Source organism: Triplophysa rosa, linkage group LG19 (genome assembly GCF_024868665.1).
Source record: "Triplophysa rosa linkage group LG19, Trosa_1v2, whole genome shotgun sequence".
In the NCBI taxonomy this organism is placed as follows: domain Eukaryota; kingdom Metazoa; phylum Chordata; class Actinopteri; order Cypriniformes; family Nemacheilidae; genus Triplophysa; species Triplophysa rosa.
This window is the reverse complement of record NC_079908.1, coordinates 20,998,434-21,018,436: the sequence shown is the minus strand read 5'-3', so window position 1 is coordinate 21,018,436 and position 20,003 is coordinate 20,998,434. Positions and strand designations below refer to the sequence as shown.

General features: G+C 37.3%; 2 protein-coding genes and 1 pseudogene across 5 annotated transcripts in view; all 3 read right to left on the bottom strand.

Moving 5' to 3' along the window:
* Positions 1 to 4,124, bottom strand: part of LOC130570156 (WD repeat-containing protein 7) — a 59,217-nt gene extending 55,093 nt beyond the window's left edge. For 2 of the 3 annotated variants that reach the window (XM_057360319.1, XM_057360321.1), the window contains exons 1-8: positions 3,990 to 4,124; positions 1,945 to 2,116; positions 1,754 to 1,860; positions 1,560 to 1,638; positions 1,300 to 1,474; positions 613 to 689; positions 361 to 483; positions 101 to 246 (exon numbers count right to left, since the gene is read on the bottom strand). In XM_057360319.1, the coding sequence (XP_057216302.1) occupies positions 101 to 246; positions 361 to 483; positions 613 to 689; positions 1,300 to 1,474; positions 1,560 to 1,638; positions 1,754 to 1,860; positions 1,945 to 2,103 (866 nt within the window). In that variant the 5' untranslated portion in view covers positions 2,104 to 2,116; positions 3,990 to 4,124. The remainder of the gene's footprint in view (positions 1 to 100; positions 247 to 360; positions 484 to 612; positions 690 to 1,299; positions 1,475 to 1,559; positions 1,639 to 1,753; positions 1,861 to 1,944; positions 2,117 to 3,989) is intronic. The other variant, XM_057360320.1, reaches the window with a different exon arrangement.
* Positions 4,125 to 5,977: 1,853 nt separating this feature from the next.
* On the bottom strand, positions 5,978 to 9,451 carry LOC130570157 (E3 ubiquitin-protein ligase TRIM39-like). Of its 2 annotated transcripts, XM_057360323.1 has the most exons (6): positions 9,062 to 9,451; positions 8,746 to 8,841; positions 8,438 to 8,668; positions 8,334 to 8,356; positions 8,138 to 8,256; positions 5,978 to 7,041 (listed from the first exon to the last, which is right to left on the bottom strand). In XM_057360323.1, the coding sequence occupies exons 1-6, from the start codon at positions 9,449 to 9,451 to the stop codon at positions 6,512 to 6,514; spliced, it is 1,389 nt and encodes a 462-aa protein (XP_057216306.1). In that variant the 3' UTR covers positions 5,978 to 6,511. The 2 variants fall into 2 exon arrangements, with proteins under 2 accessions (XP_057216306.1, XP_057216305.1); XM_057360322.1 differs by having other exon boundaries at positions 8,334 to 8,668.
* A 1,833-nt stretch (positions 9,452 to 11,284) lies between these two features.
* Positions 11,285 to 20,003, bottom strand: part of LOC130570761 (E3 ubiquitin-protein ligase TRIM39-like) — a 42,760-nt pseudogene continuing 34,041 nt past the window's right edge.

Sequence of the window (20,003 nt, the reverse complement as noted above, 5' to 3'; positions counted from 1 at the left end):
GTCATACTGTATGTAGATCATTTGTGTTTCATATAGTGTTGTTTGCAGGTGTGCTGCTGTTTGTTGGTAATTGTGTGTATGCTGTAGGTGTTGTTGTCACCTGGGTGGTAGTTTGTAAATGTAGCTGCAGCCGTCTTCAGTCCATATGATGACTTTATCTGCAGCGATGAACTCTCCTCCAGACCACGACTGAACGCTCTCACTCGGGACAGAACACAGCAGAGAGAAATCACCAGAGTCAAACACCTGTAACACACACACAACACAACATCAGTCAGTCATACAAAAGGACATACAAACACACACACACACACACACACACACACACTGACGCGCACAAACGCACACACACACACTTACTCTCCAGTATTTGGAGCACACCACCAGCAGTGAGAGTTGTGTGAATGTGCAGAATGAGATACTCTGACAGCCCTGACAGTAGATGGGCTTTGACTCTTCCTCAAACACTGGATCCAGATCCTGCTAAACACACACACACACACAGAATGAATCCACACATACGCAAGATCTCAGGCGACTCACACCATGAGCATTGTGTTTTAAAGCAGAAGTTTAACTGAAGACTAGCGTCGGATCCTCAGTGATTCTCACCTGCATCCGGCTGACTTCTGCTGTGATGATCCACACCTTCAGAATCCCAGTGACAGATACGGCAACCACTGTATCCTCTAAAACACACACACACACACAAACACAACATGCATTATGGGTCATTTAAATGGTGAAAATACAAAACAGTGTCACAGAAGTATGTGACATGTTTATTCTTATTCTACCATAAAAACACAACCTACAGCCACAGAAAAAAATAAGAGAAAATTATAGTATATCTAGTGTTGAGGTAAAATAATCATTTTTGTTTCATTCTGTGAACTACAATAATTCTTCCAAACTTTAAATTAAAACTTTTTTTTTATTCGCATTTATTAGCAGAAAATAAAAACTAGAGAAAAATGCTCTGTATTTTTAGACCCTTAAATACTGCAAATAAAACAAGTTCAGATTCACTTTTAAGCACCACAACAGTCATATTTCTACATGCATTTTAGAAAAATTCAAAAATTCTTTTTTTTATTGTGATAACCTGGATTTTTATGACAGTTTTCATGAGTGTTGTCAAGCTGTCAGTCTTTCACATTGCTGTTGGATGACTTTATGTCACTCATGAGGTTTGATTTTGATGAAATTTTTGTCTCATCATTTTTTCAGCGGCTGTATCTGTGCTACACGTGTGGTTTATGACACATATAAAGCATCTCATATCAGCACAGGAGTTACCCTGCGTGCGGTGCGAGTGAATGACGCTCATTGAACTGATCCAGTCGGGTGAAATCTTGGACACGAGCGAGTACAGAACCTCCAGGCTGGTGGCATCCACCACTAGGATTTCTGGGTAATGGCCGTTGCACAGGAGACGGCCCTCTCTCTGTGTGCCGATGGTGAACTGATAAAACTGTTGGAACACAAGAGATTAATTCACATCTAAACACTGTAAGATGTTCTCTGTGGTTCATGAAGTGTAGTCTTGAGAAAGTCACCTGTATGCCGGTGTGAGCACAGGCCAACTTTGTGAACTCGATACAACGGCCGTCGCTGACATCCCATAAACACATTTCCCTTTGAGAAACACACACCATTAACACAACATTTTACAGGTTCTTGTGTTTATTTTCCACTCTCTCTCTCTCTCTCTCTCTCTCTCACTCACACACCCTCTATCTCTCTCTCTCACCCGCTCTCGGAGGCGCTGACGAGGTATTGTTTATCGCTGCTGGCGCTGGCTTTGGAGAGGCAGGTGACGGACGCCGTGTGTCCGAACAGCAGAGCGCGTGGATTAATCTGAACACACAGACACACACAGAAAGTGTCAGTAAACAGTCCCGAGCGCTCATGCAGAAGAGGACAGTGAGCGTGACCTCTGACCTCCAGCTCTGAGGTCATGTCCCAGATGCAGATCTGTCCGTCATGGCAGCCGGTGATGATGGTGCTCAGATCGTCCATCACCAGCAGACTGGAGATACAGTGAGTGGGAGCATTACGGCCCCACAGAACTATGGGTAACACCAGACTGTTTCCTGACATGTTCTCTGTGATACTGAAGAGAGACAAATCAATCAAACAACAAAGAAAAAAGCAACAGTGTGTCACACTTGATTCACAGGCTATGACACACTACAGTATGACACACTACTTTATATCTGCAGTATGCATACTACTTACACAATGGGAATTTTGTTATGAATTGCAGCTTTTAATGAATTGAAGTTTATAATCAAGTTTATAGTGAAGCAGTACATTAGTATTAAAGACCAAACATCTGTCAGGAAAATAAAAATAAAGTAATGATCTACAGTAAAAGTCTAACTGATCAAAATCTATTAACATTTATTCATTTAGCAGACACTTTTATCCAAAACGACTTAGAAATGAAATTCACTTTAGTCTGACTCGGACAGCCAACATGCCTCAAACTTGATTTAACACAACACTGTATGTGATCTCTATGTTGCTTTGAATAAAAATGAAAAGAGCCTTCAGAATTCAAGAGTTGCGTAACATACTGTACATAGATTGAGTCGGAGTACTATTGAAAGCTTCTGTGTGCGCTGGTCCGATAAAATCCAACAACAGAACCCTTCAATGTTTCAACATACATAATATGAAAATTTGTTCAGTTTTTCACTAAGCCAAACAGAAATAAAAACATTTATTGGATTTTCTAAAGAGAGCCAGAGAGAGTTACACAAGTGACCGTTCAACACGTCCTGTAAATATTCTGACTCAAACTGATATTAAATCAAAGACCTTACTGTAAAACATCTAATACAGATCATTCAAAATACATTAAAAAAAACACAAATGCACAAAAACTAAAGCAGGTAGGAAAATGACAATTGTCGTATCCACACAAAAGACTCACTTTACCTGAAATGTTTACGTCTCTTCAGAGAAAACCTGCGAAACACTCATCTAATCTTCACCAAATTAATCAACTTCATGCTGAAATGATTCTTCTGCAGATTTACAAACAATATGACAATATGTTCCCAATGCTGCCATCTCTCTCTCGGCCTCTCTGTCTGTCTGTGTGAAAGCCTCCCAACATGACAGCAGACTAATCAAAGCCTTTCACAGAAATCAATGATTGTTCATCCAAACACACACACACACAGCACATGTACGCAACCACTGATCTCAAATCAGTTTCCTAAAGTCATTCTGCAACTCAACATAAATATCAGCCCAATACATCAGCTCGTACTCGCTCATTTTGACAATGTTTTTCACACCTCATTCACTTTCATAAAACACACAATATAATATTCTGAAGAAGGCTGCCGTTGAGCTGGTTTTATAAATATGTAACTGACATCACATAAAGTTTTCATGAACAGGTTATATTTAACACACTGATGTTAAAACTACACAAACTCCAGCAGGTTAACACTGAGATATCACCAAAACACACACTTCAAGCAGTTCAGTACCTTCATCAACACACAAACACAACAAACGTCATGATATTCAGTGTATATTGTGAGGGGTATTGTCCATGTTGTCAATATAAGTAATATTGTGTGTGTGTGTTGATTGTAGGAGTGTATAATGTATTGTGTGTGTGCGCATGTATGTATTGTGGTAGTATATAGTGTGTTTGTGTGTTGACTGTTTGTCTTTAACCTAATAAGTGTGTCGTGTGTATGACGCCACTGTGTGCATATATGATTGTGTGTGCTGTATCGATTGTATACGTTAAAAGTGCTTGTGTGTATTGTGTATGTCTGTATGGTGTTGTTGTGTGTATGATGTCAGTGTGTATATAATGTGTGTATTGACCTCAGGCCCGTTCATTTCTCTTCATCATTTATCATCATCATCATCATCATCATCATCAGACAGCGCGCGCGAGTCTATGTCCGCTCGTGTCGGATTGTGATTGTGTGTGTGTGCGTGTGTGCTTTACTCACCTTTACGTGTTTTTACTGTTTCATGTTCATTCAGTCGCTGTTTTAATGAAAATATCGCAGCAGCGACGCGCGTTGATTCCGCAGCGGCTCAGTGATCAGCTGACAGGACACACACTCTGCGTCATTGCGTCACGCGGTGACGTCATCGCCGGGGTTTGCGTTCCACAGGAAGCTCATTATAACTCATTTTAAGACATTGTTACTATAGTTAAAATGAACAGATGTTTAATGTTTAACTATCGAGGTGAACATCGAAGAGACTTGTTATGCGTTGTTGTTTTTTATGTCAATAAAGGCTTTTATACAAAAAACTCAAAAATACCTTAATGGATTTATGTTTTACCATATACAGAAACGTTACCACCCCAAAGTTTTTAATTGTTATTATTAAGTAAAATATATACGTGTGTGTGTGATGCATGTATGTATCTATATATCTATATATATTTGAAAACATTCAATTAAAATAATTGATTTTTAGTTGATTTAATTAAAAATAATTTACGAAGTCACATATGCATGACTAAAATTGCAGTTGTTTTATCCAAACATTTCATTTGTTATTCTACATATGAGATTGTGTACTTTATAAAACGTTAAATACTGTACTGTGATAAAAAAATGGATAGATAAAATGATAAAAATACTAAAACATGCTAAATTATTACAAAACCTCCGATAACAGAACTTAAATCTGAATTTGCGCTTAACTGGTTTGGGGGGAATCACGCGCGATCGGAGAATTCAACCCGGAGAATTGCAGGTGGGAGGAGTTAACGCCACAAACTGCAAGTGGGAGGAGCTTAGGCCGCAAGTAGGCTGGATTTTCACGCGCAGGAGGTAGAGACAGTGATGAAAACACTACAAAAAATACATTTTCGTCGTAGTTTAAAGTTTTGTTTTATGACAATTTGACATCATCACGGATTAAGTGAATATGATAGGAATACCTATTTTTTGCATTAAGATCAGTAGCTACAATAAACATAAAATGTGATATAAAAATTAAAATGTGTGAGTATAAGCGTAACCGAGTGTGTCAGAATAAACACGCAACAGATACACGTGAACATTCTGTCCAATGAGAATAAAGTGTGTCGTCATCAAGGCTTTAGCAGCCGATTTTGAGCAACTGCAGCGCCTGACCTAGGCGGCTGGTCTCGTTTTGCTCTCGCGGTACTTTAATGGCACACGTGATCTTAAGGCGGCTGCAGCGTCGATCAACGTCGGACAAATTGTCTAACCAGAATGCATTGCTGTTGTCAGGCGGCTGCAGATTCTTGCGGCGCCGCATGAAGTCGAACAAGCCTTCTCTCTCAATGGCTCTGGTACAGCCCACTTGCGGCTTTAGTCCCACCCACTTGCGGCTGACCCGCCCATCTGCAGCTAGCTCCGACCCTCGTTTTTACGTAACTCCACCCAGACGAGTTTCGTGTCTGTTTACATTAATCATCAGAGTAGAATATGATCCAGTGTTTATTACACAAGTGACTCATCTCTGCTGTTGCTCAGTATGGTGAGATTACCAGAGGAACATGTGAAAGTCTTTAAGTTCTTCAGGAACTAAAAGAGACTTCAACAACTTTCTTGAGAATAATTAATAGAACATCAGAGAACCATTAAAAGGTCTATTATTATTTGTTTTGTACGTAGTATTTGTGGTATGTTAACTGCTGGTAAAGCTGAACAAATAAATATAACTGACACATGTAACGGTTCAAGGTTTTAAATTTAATGCCTTTAAAATCAGATATGTGATTACGTTAGAATACATTCATTTATGCTCTATATTACTAATAATAAACTAGATTACCAACTACAGACAATTTTATAAAACAACTATTCATCAAATTAAAAATACTTTTTAAAGATAATGTTTCATTAAGGCTGTAAAGTAAAAAGTAGCAAGAAATAAAAAGAATAGAAGTTTCACACAAGTCCGTAAACAAAGAAAATAATCATTAGGAGATTCAACATCATCTGCATGTTAGAGTACTATCAAATAAAAGCATTTAAATGTTGAGAAGTTGAGAAGAACATAAACAGAAACTGCAAATGACAAACAACAAACGCATGATAGTGAAACTGCCCCCTCAATATTGGTGATTGTTAGTATCTCACGTTTCTATTACTTTAAAACATATAGCAGTCAGTTTTTCAGATGAATCATTTTTACTGTACATAATAATTGGATGAACTATGAATCAATCAAAGTGTAATATATGTCATATGAAATTCAAAAGAGTTAAAGGAATGCTGCAAAATTTTGTCTAGTCTATTATTTAAACTGTAAAGTGTATTTGTGAAGTATTTGTCAAGATTCTTTTGGAGAGATTCTGTCATCACACCCTGACAAACTCAAGTTTTCACCATTTCAGCCATTAAAAACATGAAAACATTAGAGTTAAACGATTTACAGGAATTACAACCAAAATAAACGTGGTCTTATCATGCCAAACTTTAAGTGTCATTAATACAAAGAGACAAACTATTATATCTCTTAATTAAATCTGTTGTGTTTGTTACTGCTGTGATTTTACTGGTAAGATCACCAGAGGAGAAATGTTACTGATAACAGTAAACCATGGATAAACTCTCTCAGTAAACTTGTGTGTGAAAGTGTGTATGTGTGTGTTAGTGAGAGGATCAGAGAATGACAGTTTTCCTCGGTCACAATCCAGCTCAACTCGGATTCTCTCAACTTTCTCTTTCACTGAGAGATCAAAACCTGTTTCTGGTGTAATGACTGCAGCATATTTACCAGAGTAATAATACACACACCAGACTCCAGTCCTGGAGAATACATTACTCTTCCTCTGAGCAGATTCTGTCATCACACCCAGAGCCCAGTATGTGTTATCTCCAACCTGAACATCCCAGCAGTGAATCCCTGAACTAAAACTCTCTGAACCCAAAACACACGAATACACATCAAATCTCTCTGGATTATCAGGAATCAGAGCTGCTGCATCTGCACTGAATCTCACACTGAACAGATCATCAGACATGAGGAGATCACAGTGAGCTGTGTTTGGATCTAAAGTCACTGGAGCTGGAGAGAGAGAGAGAGAGAGAGAGAGAGAGAGAGAGAGTGTGTGAGAGAGAGAGACAGAGAGAGAGAGAGAGGGAGAGAGAGAGAACGACAGGAGAGAGAGAGAGAGAGAGAGAGTGTGTGAGAGAGAGAGACAGAGAGAGAGAGAGAGGGAGAGAGAGAGATGAGATGAGAGAGAGAGGAGAGAGGAGTGAGAGCGAGAGAGAGAGAAGAGAGAGAGAGAGAGAGAGAGAGAGAGAGAGAGAGAGAGAGTTTATAAACACATTTATTATAGAGAAAGTAGAAAACCTTAAAACAATCACCTAACATTACTGCACTTTTATTCTCATTTATTTTAGCTGAGGAAATGATGCTCAAACCTCATAATAGTTCAAGTATTCTAGTTAATAGTATGTCGACATGATTTTGCTTCTGAACTAAACTAATAATGTCATCAGCACAAAGAGAGGTTTTACAGCTTTGTAAAGACAGCCCTTCTAAAATTCTCCTCCTATTTATAAGTGATTCTATTGCAAGTGTTCACGACATCTGTGACAAAGAACGACCTTATCTTACTCCACTACATACTTTAAAAGAAGCACACGAGCACCATTAATCTTCAGCACGCTCTCAAAATCACAATACAAAGATGATTATCATAAACTCAGCTCAAACTAAAAGTTTCCAGCATGTCAAACAAATCTCAGATGAAATAGATGTTCTCAAAACATGAGCAAGCAGACACACAGTAAGACTGATCAGGACCTTCCCCAAACATCAGAAAGCACTTTACAGTCACAATCCATCCAAACACAGGCTTAAGAACTGCTTTCCTACAGCTGGATGTCAGAAGTTTCTCAATCAAACTGTTACTGAGAACTGAAAATATCTTCTCTGGAATGGAGCCAAAATTCAACTGCGATTCATCTCCAGTATCTCAGGAACTTTACCATCATTCCTTTATTCAATCTGCAGCATTTATTCATTATCACACGTGTTTCTTGTCAAAAAGACCATCAGGTTCTGTCTGTTTCATAACTTTATACTGTATATATTTCATTTCTCTTACACAACATCTGGTTCTGTTTACAGTTAAAGATTTTCTTTGTGTACTCACTGTATTGAACATTGTCCTTCATCTTGTGAATGACAGTAAACTTCAGGTTGCTGAGATGTTTTGCTACATTGATCATCATTCCTGAGATGTTCTCTGGATCTGACGCTCCACACTGAACTCTGGAAGAACATTCAGGAGTCATTCTGACATTCTGCCCACACTTTACATTCACAATCCCAGCAAACACAACACAAACCTCTCCAGTGTGCTCTTCACGTTCTGTTGAAACACAAACACATGATTGACGTGATTGACATGATTGAAAATGAGCCTCATATATTGGAGTGAAGACTGAAGCACCTGTAGGAATGAAACATCTTCAGCTGTCATCTGCTCCTCTACACCTCTGATTGTGTGTGAAAGAGATGAAATGTCTCTGTTGATCTTCTCAATATTCTCCTTCATCATCTGACTCTTCTGCTCCTCTTCCTCTCTCAGTGCTCTTATTCTGGCTGATTCTACATCATGTAGAAGCTGGTGAAGTTTCTCAAACTCTTCATGAATCTGCGTCTCTGTGCAGCGACTCTGAATCTGAGAAACACAGAATGACTCCATCAGCTCTCCATCAATATATACATTTACAAAATAACATGATGGTTCAAATAAACCTTTATATGTTCTGCTGTTTTATCCAAATTCTGTTTAAACTCCTCAAATATTCTCAGTTTCTCCTGTAAGGGTTTTAATGCACTTCTGAGTTTCTCCTGAAAGAAAACGACAATAATATAATAAATTCATGTTGCACAGATTTTGGATGTTTTTAAATGAACTATTCTTCAATTGTTAAGATATTTAAGAATTTGTTGGATTTTTAATTCATTAAACCAACATTGTTACATAATTGTTACTTGACATTATGAAAAGTTATATGAATTAGTGATGTCATTAATGTGATGAAATGTTTTAAATATGATTGATCTTTACCTTATTCTCGTCGACAGCTTCATCGACAGGACAGAATTTGTGGTTGTTGTGTGTTCTGGAGACTTGACACACGACACACACGGGCTGTTGATCATCCAGACAGAAGAGTTTGAGTTTCTCATTGTGAAGATGACAGACTGATGAAGATCTCTCACTTCTCTCCTGTAAGAAACTCTCGCACAGATTCTTTAAAGCCAGATTTAATGGAGGATTATCTTTTGAAGATCTTTTTCTGCAAACTGGACATTCTTGAGCTCCTTTACTTTCCCAGAATCTGTGAATACAGTCTTTACAGACACTGTGACTACAGGACAACACAACAGGATCTTTAAAAACCTCACAGCACACAAGACAAGAGAAATCCTCCTCAGAAAAACATTTAGACGCCATTCTCTATAAGATACAAATCTGTTCACTAAAAGAATAATATAGTTTGAGTTGTTAAAATAAAAATATTTTCACATCCACAGTACAGACTCCCAAAAGTGTCCAACAAAAATCTTAAACATTTTCATCATTTTGTTCTTAGTCAAACTGAGTAATAGTGTGACAGTATTACTCAGAAAAACATTGAGATGACCTTGTCTACTTACTACTTCAAAGTTTTACTTAGAGTTACACACACACATTCAAGCGAGTTCCTGCATCCTGTGAAAGTGGGAGGAGTTTATTCAAAGCACACCTAAAGATTCCACACAAACAAGATTTATTGTGTTTAACTGAAATAAATGTAAATGTGAACAACTGCAGGTTTAAACATCTTTTCATTATATAGATCACATGAACATTAAGTTTGTAACAATAATGTATCCTATATTGGTTATTTTCTAAAAAAATATGTTGATTGTTTCAAATAATGCACAAGATGGAGAAAATTTTGCATTTCTAGACCAATTTCCATGCATGCAAAACTTGTTTATGTCTAAAGCAAGTGACCAGATACAGTCACTACTGAAGCAGGTGTCTTTACTCCTATAGATAATCTGAAGTCTCACTGACTTAAAACAGTAAATTTAGCTTTAATATTCAACTGTAGTAGTGACATTAAAACAACTCTGGAGGAATCCATTGTGAATGTTTTAACTCATATTGAGTCCAGATCTCCAGCACATCTCTTCTGCTCCTCACTAACAGTCACATCTGACTTTCTTTGTCTCTGTTTTCTGTGTGAGGTCATGAGAGGTTTCATCATTGCATTACTGTGTTATGAACCTGATCATTTGATCTCGTTTCTCTTTGCTTTGTGTTTTTCATTTGTTTGCCATTAAATCCAAACTTAATGAGGGTTTCACTGTCTTCAGCTCCTTTACTTTCCCAGAATGTCTGCACACACTGTGACTACAGGACAACACAACAGGATCTTTAAAAATCTAAGATAAGATAAATCCTCCTCAGAAAAACATTGAGATGACCTTGTCTACTTACTACTTCAAAGTTTTACATACAGTTACACACACACATTCAAGCGAGTAACAGGCTAATGTGAACTGTAAAAGCAGAATGACCAGTGTGAGAGTCTTGTGAAAGTGGGAGGAGTTTATTCACAAACAAAGATGCATCATGTCTGATTCTGTCACCGGCACAGTGATAGAGACAGAAAACTGAGTCAAGGGAATGAAATGTGAATGAGAGACACTACAAACTTTAAACATTCAGATCTTGTTGTGACAGACAGATGATTCAACTGAATATAAACATTGTTACATATTCAGTCATTTTTATTTCTGTTACAAATGACATTACATTCGATTAGATTCAACTTTACTGTCAATTAGGAGAAGTGCATATAGCTTAAAAATGGATCAATAAAAACTAAATAAATGAATTAGGTCTTAAGCAAATCATTAAATGAGATACAGGTGGATATTAGAGTTCAGCGCCTGACTCTGGACTTCAGTAAGTTGACAGCCAGGGGTCAAAGGTTCCCTGAATACTACTGTTTTCATTTTAATCTAAACTATACAGGTGTAGGGTGTATATATAATATACATATCCACCCAAAACCACCAATAGTGTTTTCTTCTGCTGTATTAGTACCTGAACCATGTAGGCCATAAGGTGAACTAGGAAAAAGTGGCTAGGAATTGATTTTCGTTCCCACGCCTGGGCACTACTTTTTAAATGCATTGTTGCATAGGCAACACCCTTTTGGACTTTATGTTAAAAGTTCTCCGCAAAATATCCTGCAGTTTTTTTTGTGAATAATTGTGAATACAAAAAAACGAAAATCTTATGCTGCTGGTTTTGCTTATAACTTTATTTATATTCATTTTAGCAACACAAAATCTCTCTCAAACTGACCTTTATACATGTACCTAAACATTTGAGAAAAGTTTTGGTGCATTAAATACTCAAGTGTGAATGTAGACCATAAAATATGGCAAATTTGTAGAAAATATGCTTCAACTTCATGGATTGGCACCAAACAAAATTAAACATACACATTGTAATTTTAGCAAAACTGTGATTTATTATACATCAAAATGTTCAGTAGGTACTGCGTAATCACAGAAACATAAAGAAGCAGCACACTTTGGCCCAAGTTGGCTGAAATGACTCAAAATGCGACCACACCCCCCTTAATTATGAATAATGCCAAAAATGAACAGACAGATTCCACAACAGATTAATTACAACTGAAAATCATCTTAAAATAATGCACAGCACATCTTTACTCATCAGTATCATCCCTATCACTATCATCGGAGCCATCATCCCATGTTGCTCCTTCCTCTGTTTCCTTTGAAACATTTGCACAATTTTGGCACCGACAAAAATCAGTACAAGTACAAGACAGTCTTGTAGACATACAGGAACATCTTCCAGTCTCACATTTGCCTTGCTTGCAACTGCAGTGGACTACCTGCAACACACATTCAGGGGCAGGATTTCTAGTCACCCAGGTCACTGTTAACTCCCCATCCTCGAGGTGCCATCCATTGCCAACGGGTGAAGGGGCACACATTATACCTTTCAGAGAATGTCTCATTATGACTGCTTGGTAGTTTGCCCTTTTGCAGTGTTGGTGCAGGGCATCACGTGTCGGGGGCATGGATAGTTCTGGAAGAAGCATCTTTAAAATCAATGCTGCACTATACAATATCCTTGTGTCTTCTGTAGAATTGATGGAGGCCATTGAGGTTTGTCTTTGCGGACCAGCTGTTGTACTTGGCATGTTTTCACTGTCACTTTGGCTAGTTACCTCAGTTGACTCTGTTGTTTCTGTACCTGATGGATGAGGGAGCCTTCGATCAGCTTATCTGCAGACAGTGTCTCGACAAAAACCAGCTCACTGATGTTGCACTTGTTGGGCGAGTGAAACACCAGCTGGGGGAAATCACAGATCAACCTCCTCTTCAATTTATCCTGCCTGAAACAAAGATACAGCGAAATATGATCACAATGGTATAAAGATATATTTACACTGAAAACAATTGAGTTAAAATACAGTGTGTATGAGCTTCAACACTTTATAAAATATGATTATGGTTGTCTTTTTATAAATTAAAACTTTGTAATAAAATATAAAAATGTTGCAGAAACATTATTTCCAAAGCTGCATTTAAAAGAAACTTGTGGTATTTAAATTACCTGTAGTTTGAAGCATCAAGATCTTCATGTTTTTTCACAAGATTTAAAAAGATCCTTCTTAGCTGCATCATTGTCAGCACCTCTTGATTTACAATTATTCTATGACGGATGATCCTCTCACAGAATATCTTGTAGCTGGAATCGAAGGTTGGCTCATTTCTGAAAAGAAAACACAGAAAAAAAAAGAAAAGATATATTACTTCATGTGCCATAACTATTTCACAATTACTTCTATTTTAGATATAAAACATAATAATTGTTAATAAAACATTACTTGTTCATTCACCCTTCACAAACCACTACACATTTGATCATATTGAATTAATTATTGAGTTGTGCAGTCAAAACAGTGTTTACAGACAAATATACAGACTATGCAGATGGTCAATGTTTTACCTTTGAAATGTACTACCATTTTTAATTATCATTTGATAATGCAATATAATAACTCACTGTTCTTCTGAGGTCCCAGTAACTGTTGCAGTAGACTTTGTCAAGAACCTGGTGTACTGTCTGTAACAGGACTTGTGGTATCGCACCTCCAGAGACACACAGTCTTTGTCTTGAATATGCACAAGAATGCTAGTGTCTTCATCTCAGCAGCTTTCAGCAACTGGCCTGTAAATAAATATTATATAATTTTATATACTATGAAACAATGTTGTAAATAAAAACCATTATATAACAACTGTGTTAACCGTTAAACAATATTGATTGTTCTGGCTGTAGCTATATGCAAAACAATTAAAATCTGTAAACATTAAATAAATTACCTAATTGTAATTAAAAATTTTCCATAGTATCCAACATATAGCATAAAACTTCAAAGCTAAACCGTGTGCGTGTGTGTACCCACCTGCTGACAACGTTTCTGCCTGTGAAAGATGGTCCTTCTGGCGTTTGCCTGCCACAGTAATGTACTTGTCCGTTTACTTACAAATTATGCACAAGGCAGGAAGCACAGGACCTGCACAAGCTACTGGCAGGCCCGTCCTGGACCTAAGTTTCTTTTTAGGACATTCAGTTGTTGAAGTACCATTACTCGATGACACAGACTGATCTTTGTGAGCATCTTGAACTTCAGGACGCTGTATGACACGTTCTCTCTGCCGCATCCAGGCACTTTTTGTCAATGAAACGCCTGTAGCAAGTGGAGTGAAACCCAGCGTCTTCGGGGACATTTTCAAACTCGATTTCTAGACAATGTTTGTATGTTTCTGCTATTCTCTGATTCTCACCGTGCAAAACAAGCCACCGTTTGACGCTATTTCTGTATGTATCCCATCGTTTGCGTGTAAAATCCTTTGTTTCTTCTTTCTTTATGGACGTGAGATGCATATGGCATTGTTTATAATCCTTTTTACGGAGTTTTGAAGGAGGTCTGGCCGTAATTTCCTCTTCTTCGCTACTCGAGATTGATAACAAGGGCGCAGACATATTAGACTGTCGTTCCAAATAGCGGCCGCCGGCCACCTCATTGGCCGTGCTTTCTACACGTGACGCGACGCCTAATCATTCATGATCAAAATATGATTACGCGAGGAAGGAACTATTGCCGACTTTGAACACTAATAAAAAATAAACTGCAGGATTATACATGGAGAACTTTTATTTTCTCGCTCAAAAACAATAGCTCTTTTTATTGGAATGAAAATAATTTAGTGCCCCATATATGGGAACGGGATTAAACGAAAAACGGCTTCACCTTACGGCCTAATAATATGACTTTAATAAATCAACATATTTTATTTTAATAAGTTATAATCTATAATAATCACTAATTTTAATCAACTGAAAATAAGTGAACAGTGTCCCAATGTGAAGTGAGCTAGGGTCCTTACCAGTGACGGAACACGTGATTCACGGCCTCGGGATCTGATTGAGACACAGCCAGAGTTTGTCTCGCGCATGCGTGACGCAGAGAATCGTGTTGGATAATATTGTCAGTGTTAGAACAAATTCTTATTGAACAAGTTTTTGTTGATGTTTTTGTGTTTAGATAAGACTCGGATAGCCGTCTCTTTCACGCGTGAACGCGCAGGAGATAAAGACGAATGATTTTACGCTGTCGTGAATTTTTCAGAATGGTTTTGCTGATGGATTTTACCTTCATAATGGTCACCGGTGTATCTCTCATTATTATCTCTGTGAACAGCTGTAATTAACATTTACATGAACATCTTTTATGACTCAATTGAACGCGATCATCAGGTGATTTCCTCTACAGATGAATGAAATGCTTATGACTGCTGTGATCAACAGCGACCTCTTCTGGTAGAGATCATATTAACATCCTCATCTGAACACGATACACACTTTTCAAATCTGTTCACATTGATCATCAGAGTAGATTATTGATAACTGCAGATTTGGTAGACAATTACAGATATTAATCAAATCATGGATGACATGCAAAGATTAATTTTTTTAACAGAACATCTTTAAACCAAAATCAAGAATTTTAAAAACTGGAACTCTGTTGTGTTTGTTACTGCTGTGATTTTACTGGTAAGATCACCAGAGGAGAAATGTTACTGATAACACTAAACAATGGATAAACTCCTTCAGTAAACTTGTGTGTGAAAGTGTGTATGTGTGTGTTAGTGAGAGGATCAGAGAATGACAGTTTTCCTCCGTCACAATCCAGCTCAACTCGGATTCTCTCAACTTTCACTTTCACTGAGAGATCAAGAACTGTTTCTGATGTATTGACTGCAGCATATTCACCAGAGTAATAACACACAGACCAGACTCCAGTCCTGTATGATATGTTATTCTTCCTCTGAGCAGATTCTGTCATCACACCCAGAGCCCAGTATGTGTTATCTCCAACCTGAACATCCCAGCAGTGAATCCCTGAACTAAAACTCTCTGAACCCAAAACACACGAATACACATCAAATCTCTCTGGATTATCAGGAATCAGAGCTGCTGCATCTTCACTGAATCTCACACTGAACAGATCATCAGACATGAGGAGATCACAGTGAGCTGTGTTTGGATCTAAAGTCACTGGAGCTGGAGAGAGAGAGACAGAGAGATTTTGATTTTACACAAACTTTAATGTTTCAAAACAATAAATGCATAAAGTTCAACATACCATTAATAAAAATTAATGACATTAAATACACAAAATATCAAAAGCCAGCTCTTCATCCACCACAGTACAAAACAAATATTTGTAACACCACTGTAGTTTAAAATTTTCAATATCATTCATAGCTTCCTAATATTTAAACTCCACAGCAATTCTTGACTTAACAAAAGCTTTCAATAAAGGTATGACCTCTTCTCCATTCCTTTTCTCTAATCTGTTTTTCCTTGTTTTGTAAATTGCAAGTTTAGCTTGTCCAAACAGAAAATGAATCAGTTGCCATTTAACCCTCTATTTTTGGTTATACCCTGCCCCCAGAATAAAAACATCCTTTCTAAACTTCACCCCACAATTCCCACATAACAACTCTAAAAATCCGAACAGCATTTTAAGTCTTTCACAATCTAGAAAGCAATGGAAGATGTTTTTTCTAGTACCACAAAAGACAAATTTATCTTCAAAAGGTGTATTAATGACTGAAACAAAAGCATTGACAGCCACAGCTCCATATAATATTCTCCATTGTAAATCACCAGGGGCCTCATTTATAACCGTTGCGTACGCACAAAACATGCCCTGAAAGAGGCGAACGCCACTTCCCACGCAAAAAATGGGATTTATAAAAACAAACATGCCCTGAAAGAATGTTCTCACCTGCACGCAAACTCTGACCCATGCGTACGCACATTCTGGAGACAAATGGTGAGTTAGTGAACTTAGATTGCAGAAACTAAGATTGATAAAAACGCTTATAAGCATTATGCCTCACACACATTTTATTTGACCTCATATCCGTTAAAGATCCACATTATCACGAAGATTAAATCTTATTTGCGCTTGAGTGATAATTGTTTCATGCACCTTCTTGTAAAATCCAACTCAAATCTTAAATAAAAATTCAATGTAAATATTTAATCAGCGCCGTCTCACCATCACACTATGAGCGCATGAGGAGGAGATGATCCGACTGAACAGGAACACAGGGTAAATAAATACTAAATATATTTTCCTTAAATACTGAGCATAATCATCGAATGTCAAAGTCTGGAAATACAGCCATTACGAACTCGCACAATCGTTTCTCTTTATGTTCTCGTTATCAGTCCTAACTGTTATAACAAAACCGGAATGAAGAAACATTCGTCTTTTACAATGATGTCTTCAAATGTTATCTCAGGTGAAGGACACCACTAATGGGGTGTTAATGATCAGTCTAAATGCTGTAAACATTTAAATGCTGCAGACCCAGCTAACAATTTTTGGTTCCCAGAACGTTCCCCTAACGTTAGTTTTTTGTTCCCAGAACGTTCCCCTAACGTTAGTTTTTGGTTCCCAGAACGTTATTTTCTAAGGTTTGTTTTTGGTTCTCCAGCAAAGTTTTCTTTACGTTAATAGAACGTTAGTTTCTGGTTCCCATAACGTTCTGGGAACCAAAAACTAACGTTAGGGGAACGTTACCCTAATGTTATAGAAACCATGAAACTAACGTTTTATTTCCGTAAAGATAACCAAAAACAAACCTTAAAAAAACTTTCTGGAAACCAGAAACTAACGTTAGGGGAACGTTCCCAGAACGTTAGCCTAAAATATTTTTCTCGGTCCGGTCCGTTTCACGTCAGTAATGAATACATCCATGCTGTGTTTTTATCCATCGCTTGTCTAACGTTAATCTAATTAAAATAAGTAAAATACATCATCCCACACAATATGGAGGATGAAATCAATGCATTAGATTATTCTTTTAGCCTAATAATTCCTTTTTCATCACTGTAGTAGCCTAATTTTCGATTTAAACAGCACAGTATATCATTTCTAATAAAACCACACTGTGTGTAGGCCTACCTCAACATCAGACATTATAGATATCGAAATAAAATAACCAATGACTTCAACACAATATTTAAAGCAGATTTTTATTGACAGAAGAATAAACATTGAATTATCTTCAGGCTAACAATATTCTTGTCTCACCACAGAAGTATAGCGCGGCTCCATCTTTAGATATAACAATCAAAAGCCCTGAGTTTCAGTCCTTACATCATGGTCTGTTGATTTAGATGTGTCAAATCAATCGAAAATCACGAAAATATAAGTCTACTCTCAAATCTGTACGGTTTTAAATAAAAAATTAAAATAAATAAACCGCTAAACTAATGTGTTAGTCGGTGAGGTAGAACGAAACGACCGTTAATTTTTAAATGACGGGAGTGCGCGGCAGAACGGAGAATGCACGTGCTGGAGCGCACACACATACAGTAACAGACAACCACACTAAAGAAATACACATGGATATATATGATTGTATTCTCATTTAGCTTAACTAGTTTATTATTTTCAGCCATTAAAGGGCACATTTATTAATTCCATTTGGTTTTCAATGTGATCTTATAATTTATGTATTGCACATGTCACTGACGTTTACCAGTTTTGACTATTTTTACCATAAAAAATAGCCGAAAAAAGAGCCATCAGGGAACGTTACTTTCTGGTTATTCTCTGGTTGCAAACCCCCCCCAGAAAATAACCACCAGGGAACGTTACTTTCTGGTTATTTTCTGGTTACAAAAAATAACCAAAAAATAACCATCAGAGAACGTTATTTTCTGGTTGCAAAAAATAACCAATAAATAACCATCAGAGAACGTTATTTTCTGGTTGCAAAAAAATAACCAGAAAATAACCATCAGAGAACGTTATTTTCTGGTTATTTTCTGGTTGCAAAAAATAACCAATAAATAACCATCAGAGAACGTTATTTTCTGGTTATTTTCTGGTTATTAAAAAAACAGCCTGCAACGTTCTGGGAACGTTATTGTCTGGTTGCAAAAATAAAACCTAAAAAGAACGTTCTTAGAACGTTATTTTTTGGTTCCCAAAAAAATAACCAAAAGGGAACCAAAAACTAACGTTAGGGGAACGTTCTGTGTTTGCTGGGGAGACCTTCTTTGGCTTTAATATAATTATAATAATAATTATTATTAATAATTATAACAATTATTAATTTGGAAATCTCAGTGAATCTCAGTGAATCTCATGTGTGGCCATTTGTGATTTCGTTACGGAGATAAAGGATGGGATCGGGTGTTTACATCATTTTTTGTTATTTTTCTATGGCATCTGATAGCGGTTTGACCAGGAAACGGTGTACGCCCATTATGGTGCGTGACGTCAGGCTTAACAAGCGGATTGGATGGCAGGCTTATTAATATACAAATCAGTATTCATGAGGTGCTTTGCATTGACTATTTATGGATAAAAATGGGCGTGTACAGGGCGGGATATGAGGCTGATTCACGTACGCACACTTGCAGGTGATCTGTGATTTATAAAGCGAATATTGCTTACAGGTGTGCGTACGCACGGTTTTATAAATCGGATTATTTTTGGGCGTACGCTATGTTTGGTTTTCGGGCGCACGTACACTTTTAGTAAGGATCCTACGCACAGTTTTATAAATGAGACCCCAGATCTTTTTGTCAATGGTGGTTTATATAGCACCCTCCATATTGGCTTCACTTCTTTTAACCCAAGTTTATCTCTTCAAGCCGTATCTACTCTCCCATTCAACTTATCTTTGTTCAGAGTTTTAATAAAACATTTATGGTTTTACAATTTACCTCATATAAAGCTAAATTGTCCAAGCCATTAAGTTTTCACTCAAAAGTTTCTGAATGAACTGTAGACGAAAAGTTGCGAGTCTGCTTGGCAAATGTACCAGTCCTTGTCCTCCCTCCTCTTTCGGAAGAAAAAGTACACTTTGAGGAACCCAGTGTAGATTGTCCCAAAAGAAATGTACTAAAATTGTCTGTAATTGAGACAATAACCCAGCAGGTGGATCAATACAAGAATGAATCCATTTCCATTTCTTCAACTTTCCTTCCATTTTTTCAATTATTCCCTCCCAATTCCTTTGTTGAGTAGTACAATCCCCAAGAAATACTCCTAAATATTTAAAACCTTCCTATTCCAAATCAACCCCACAGGCAACTTTGGTAATCCACCCTCCCAATTCCCGACAATCAATGAGTCACTTTTTCCCCAATTAACTTTTGCAGCTGAAATTTCCCCAAAATCATTAACAACAGAGACCAAATTGTCAAACATATTCCTGCCCATTCACCATAACCATTACGTCATCAGCATAAGCAGAAATTTGATGCTGTACATCATGATACAATCTTAAACCCCCAATCTTTGATCTTAGTTTATTTAACATTGGTTCAATAGCTAAGGCATAAAGCATACCAGAAAGAGCAC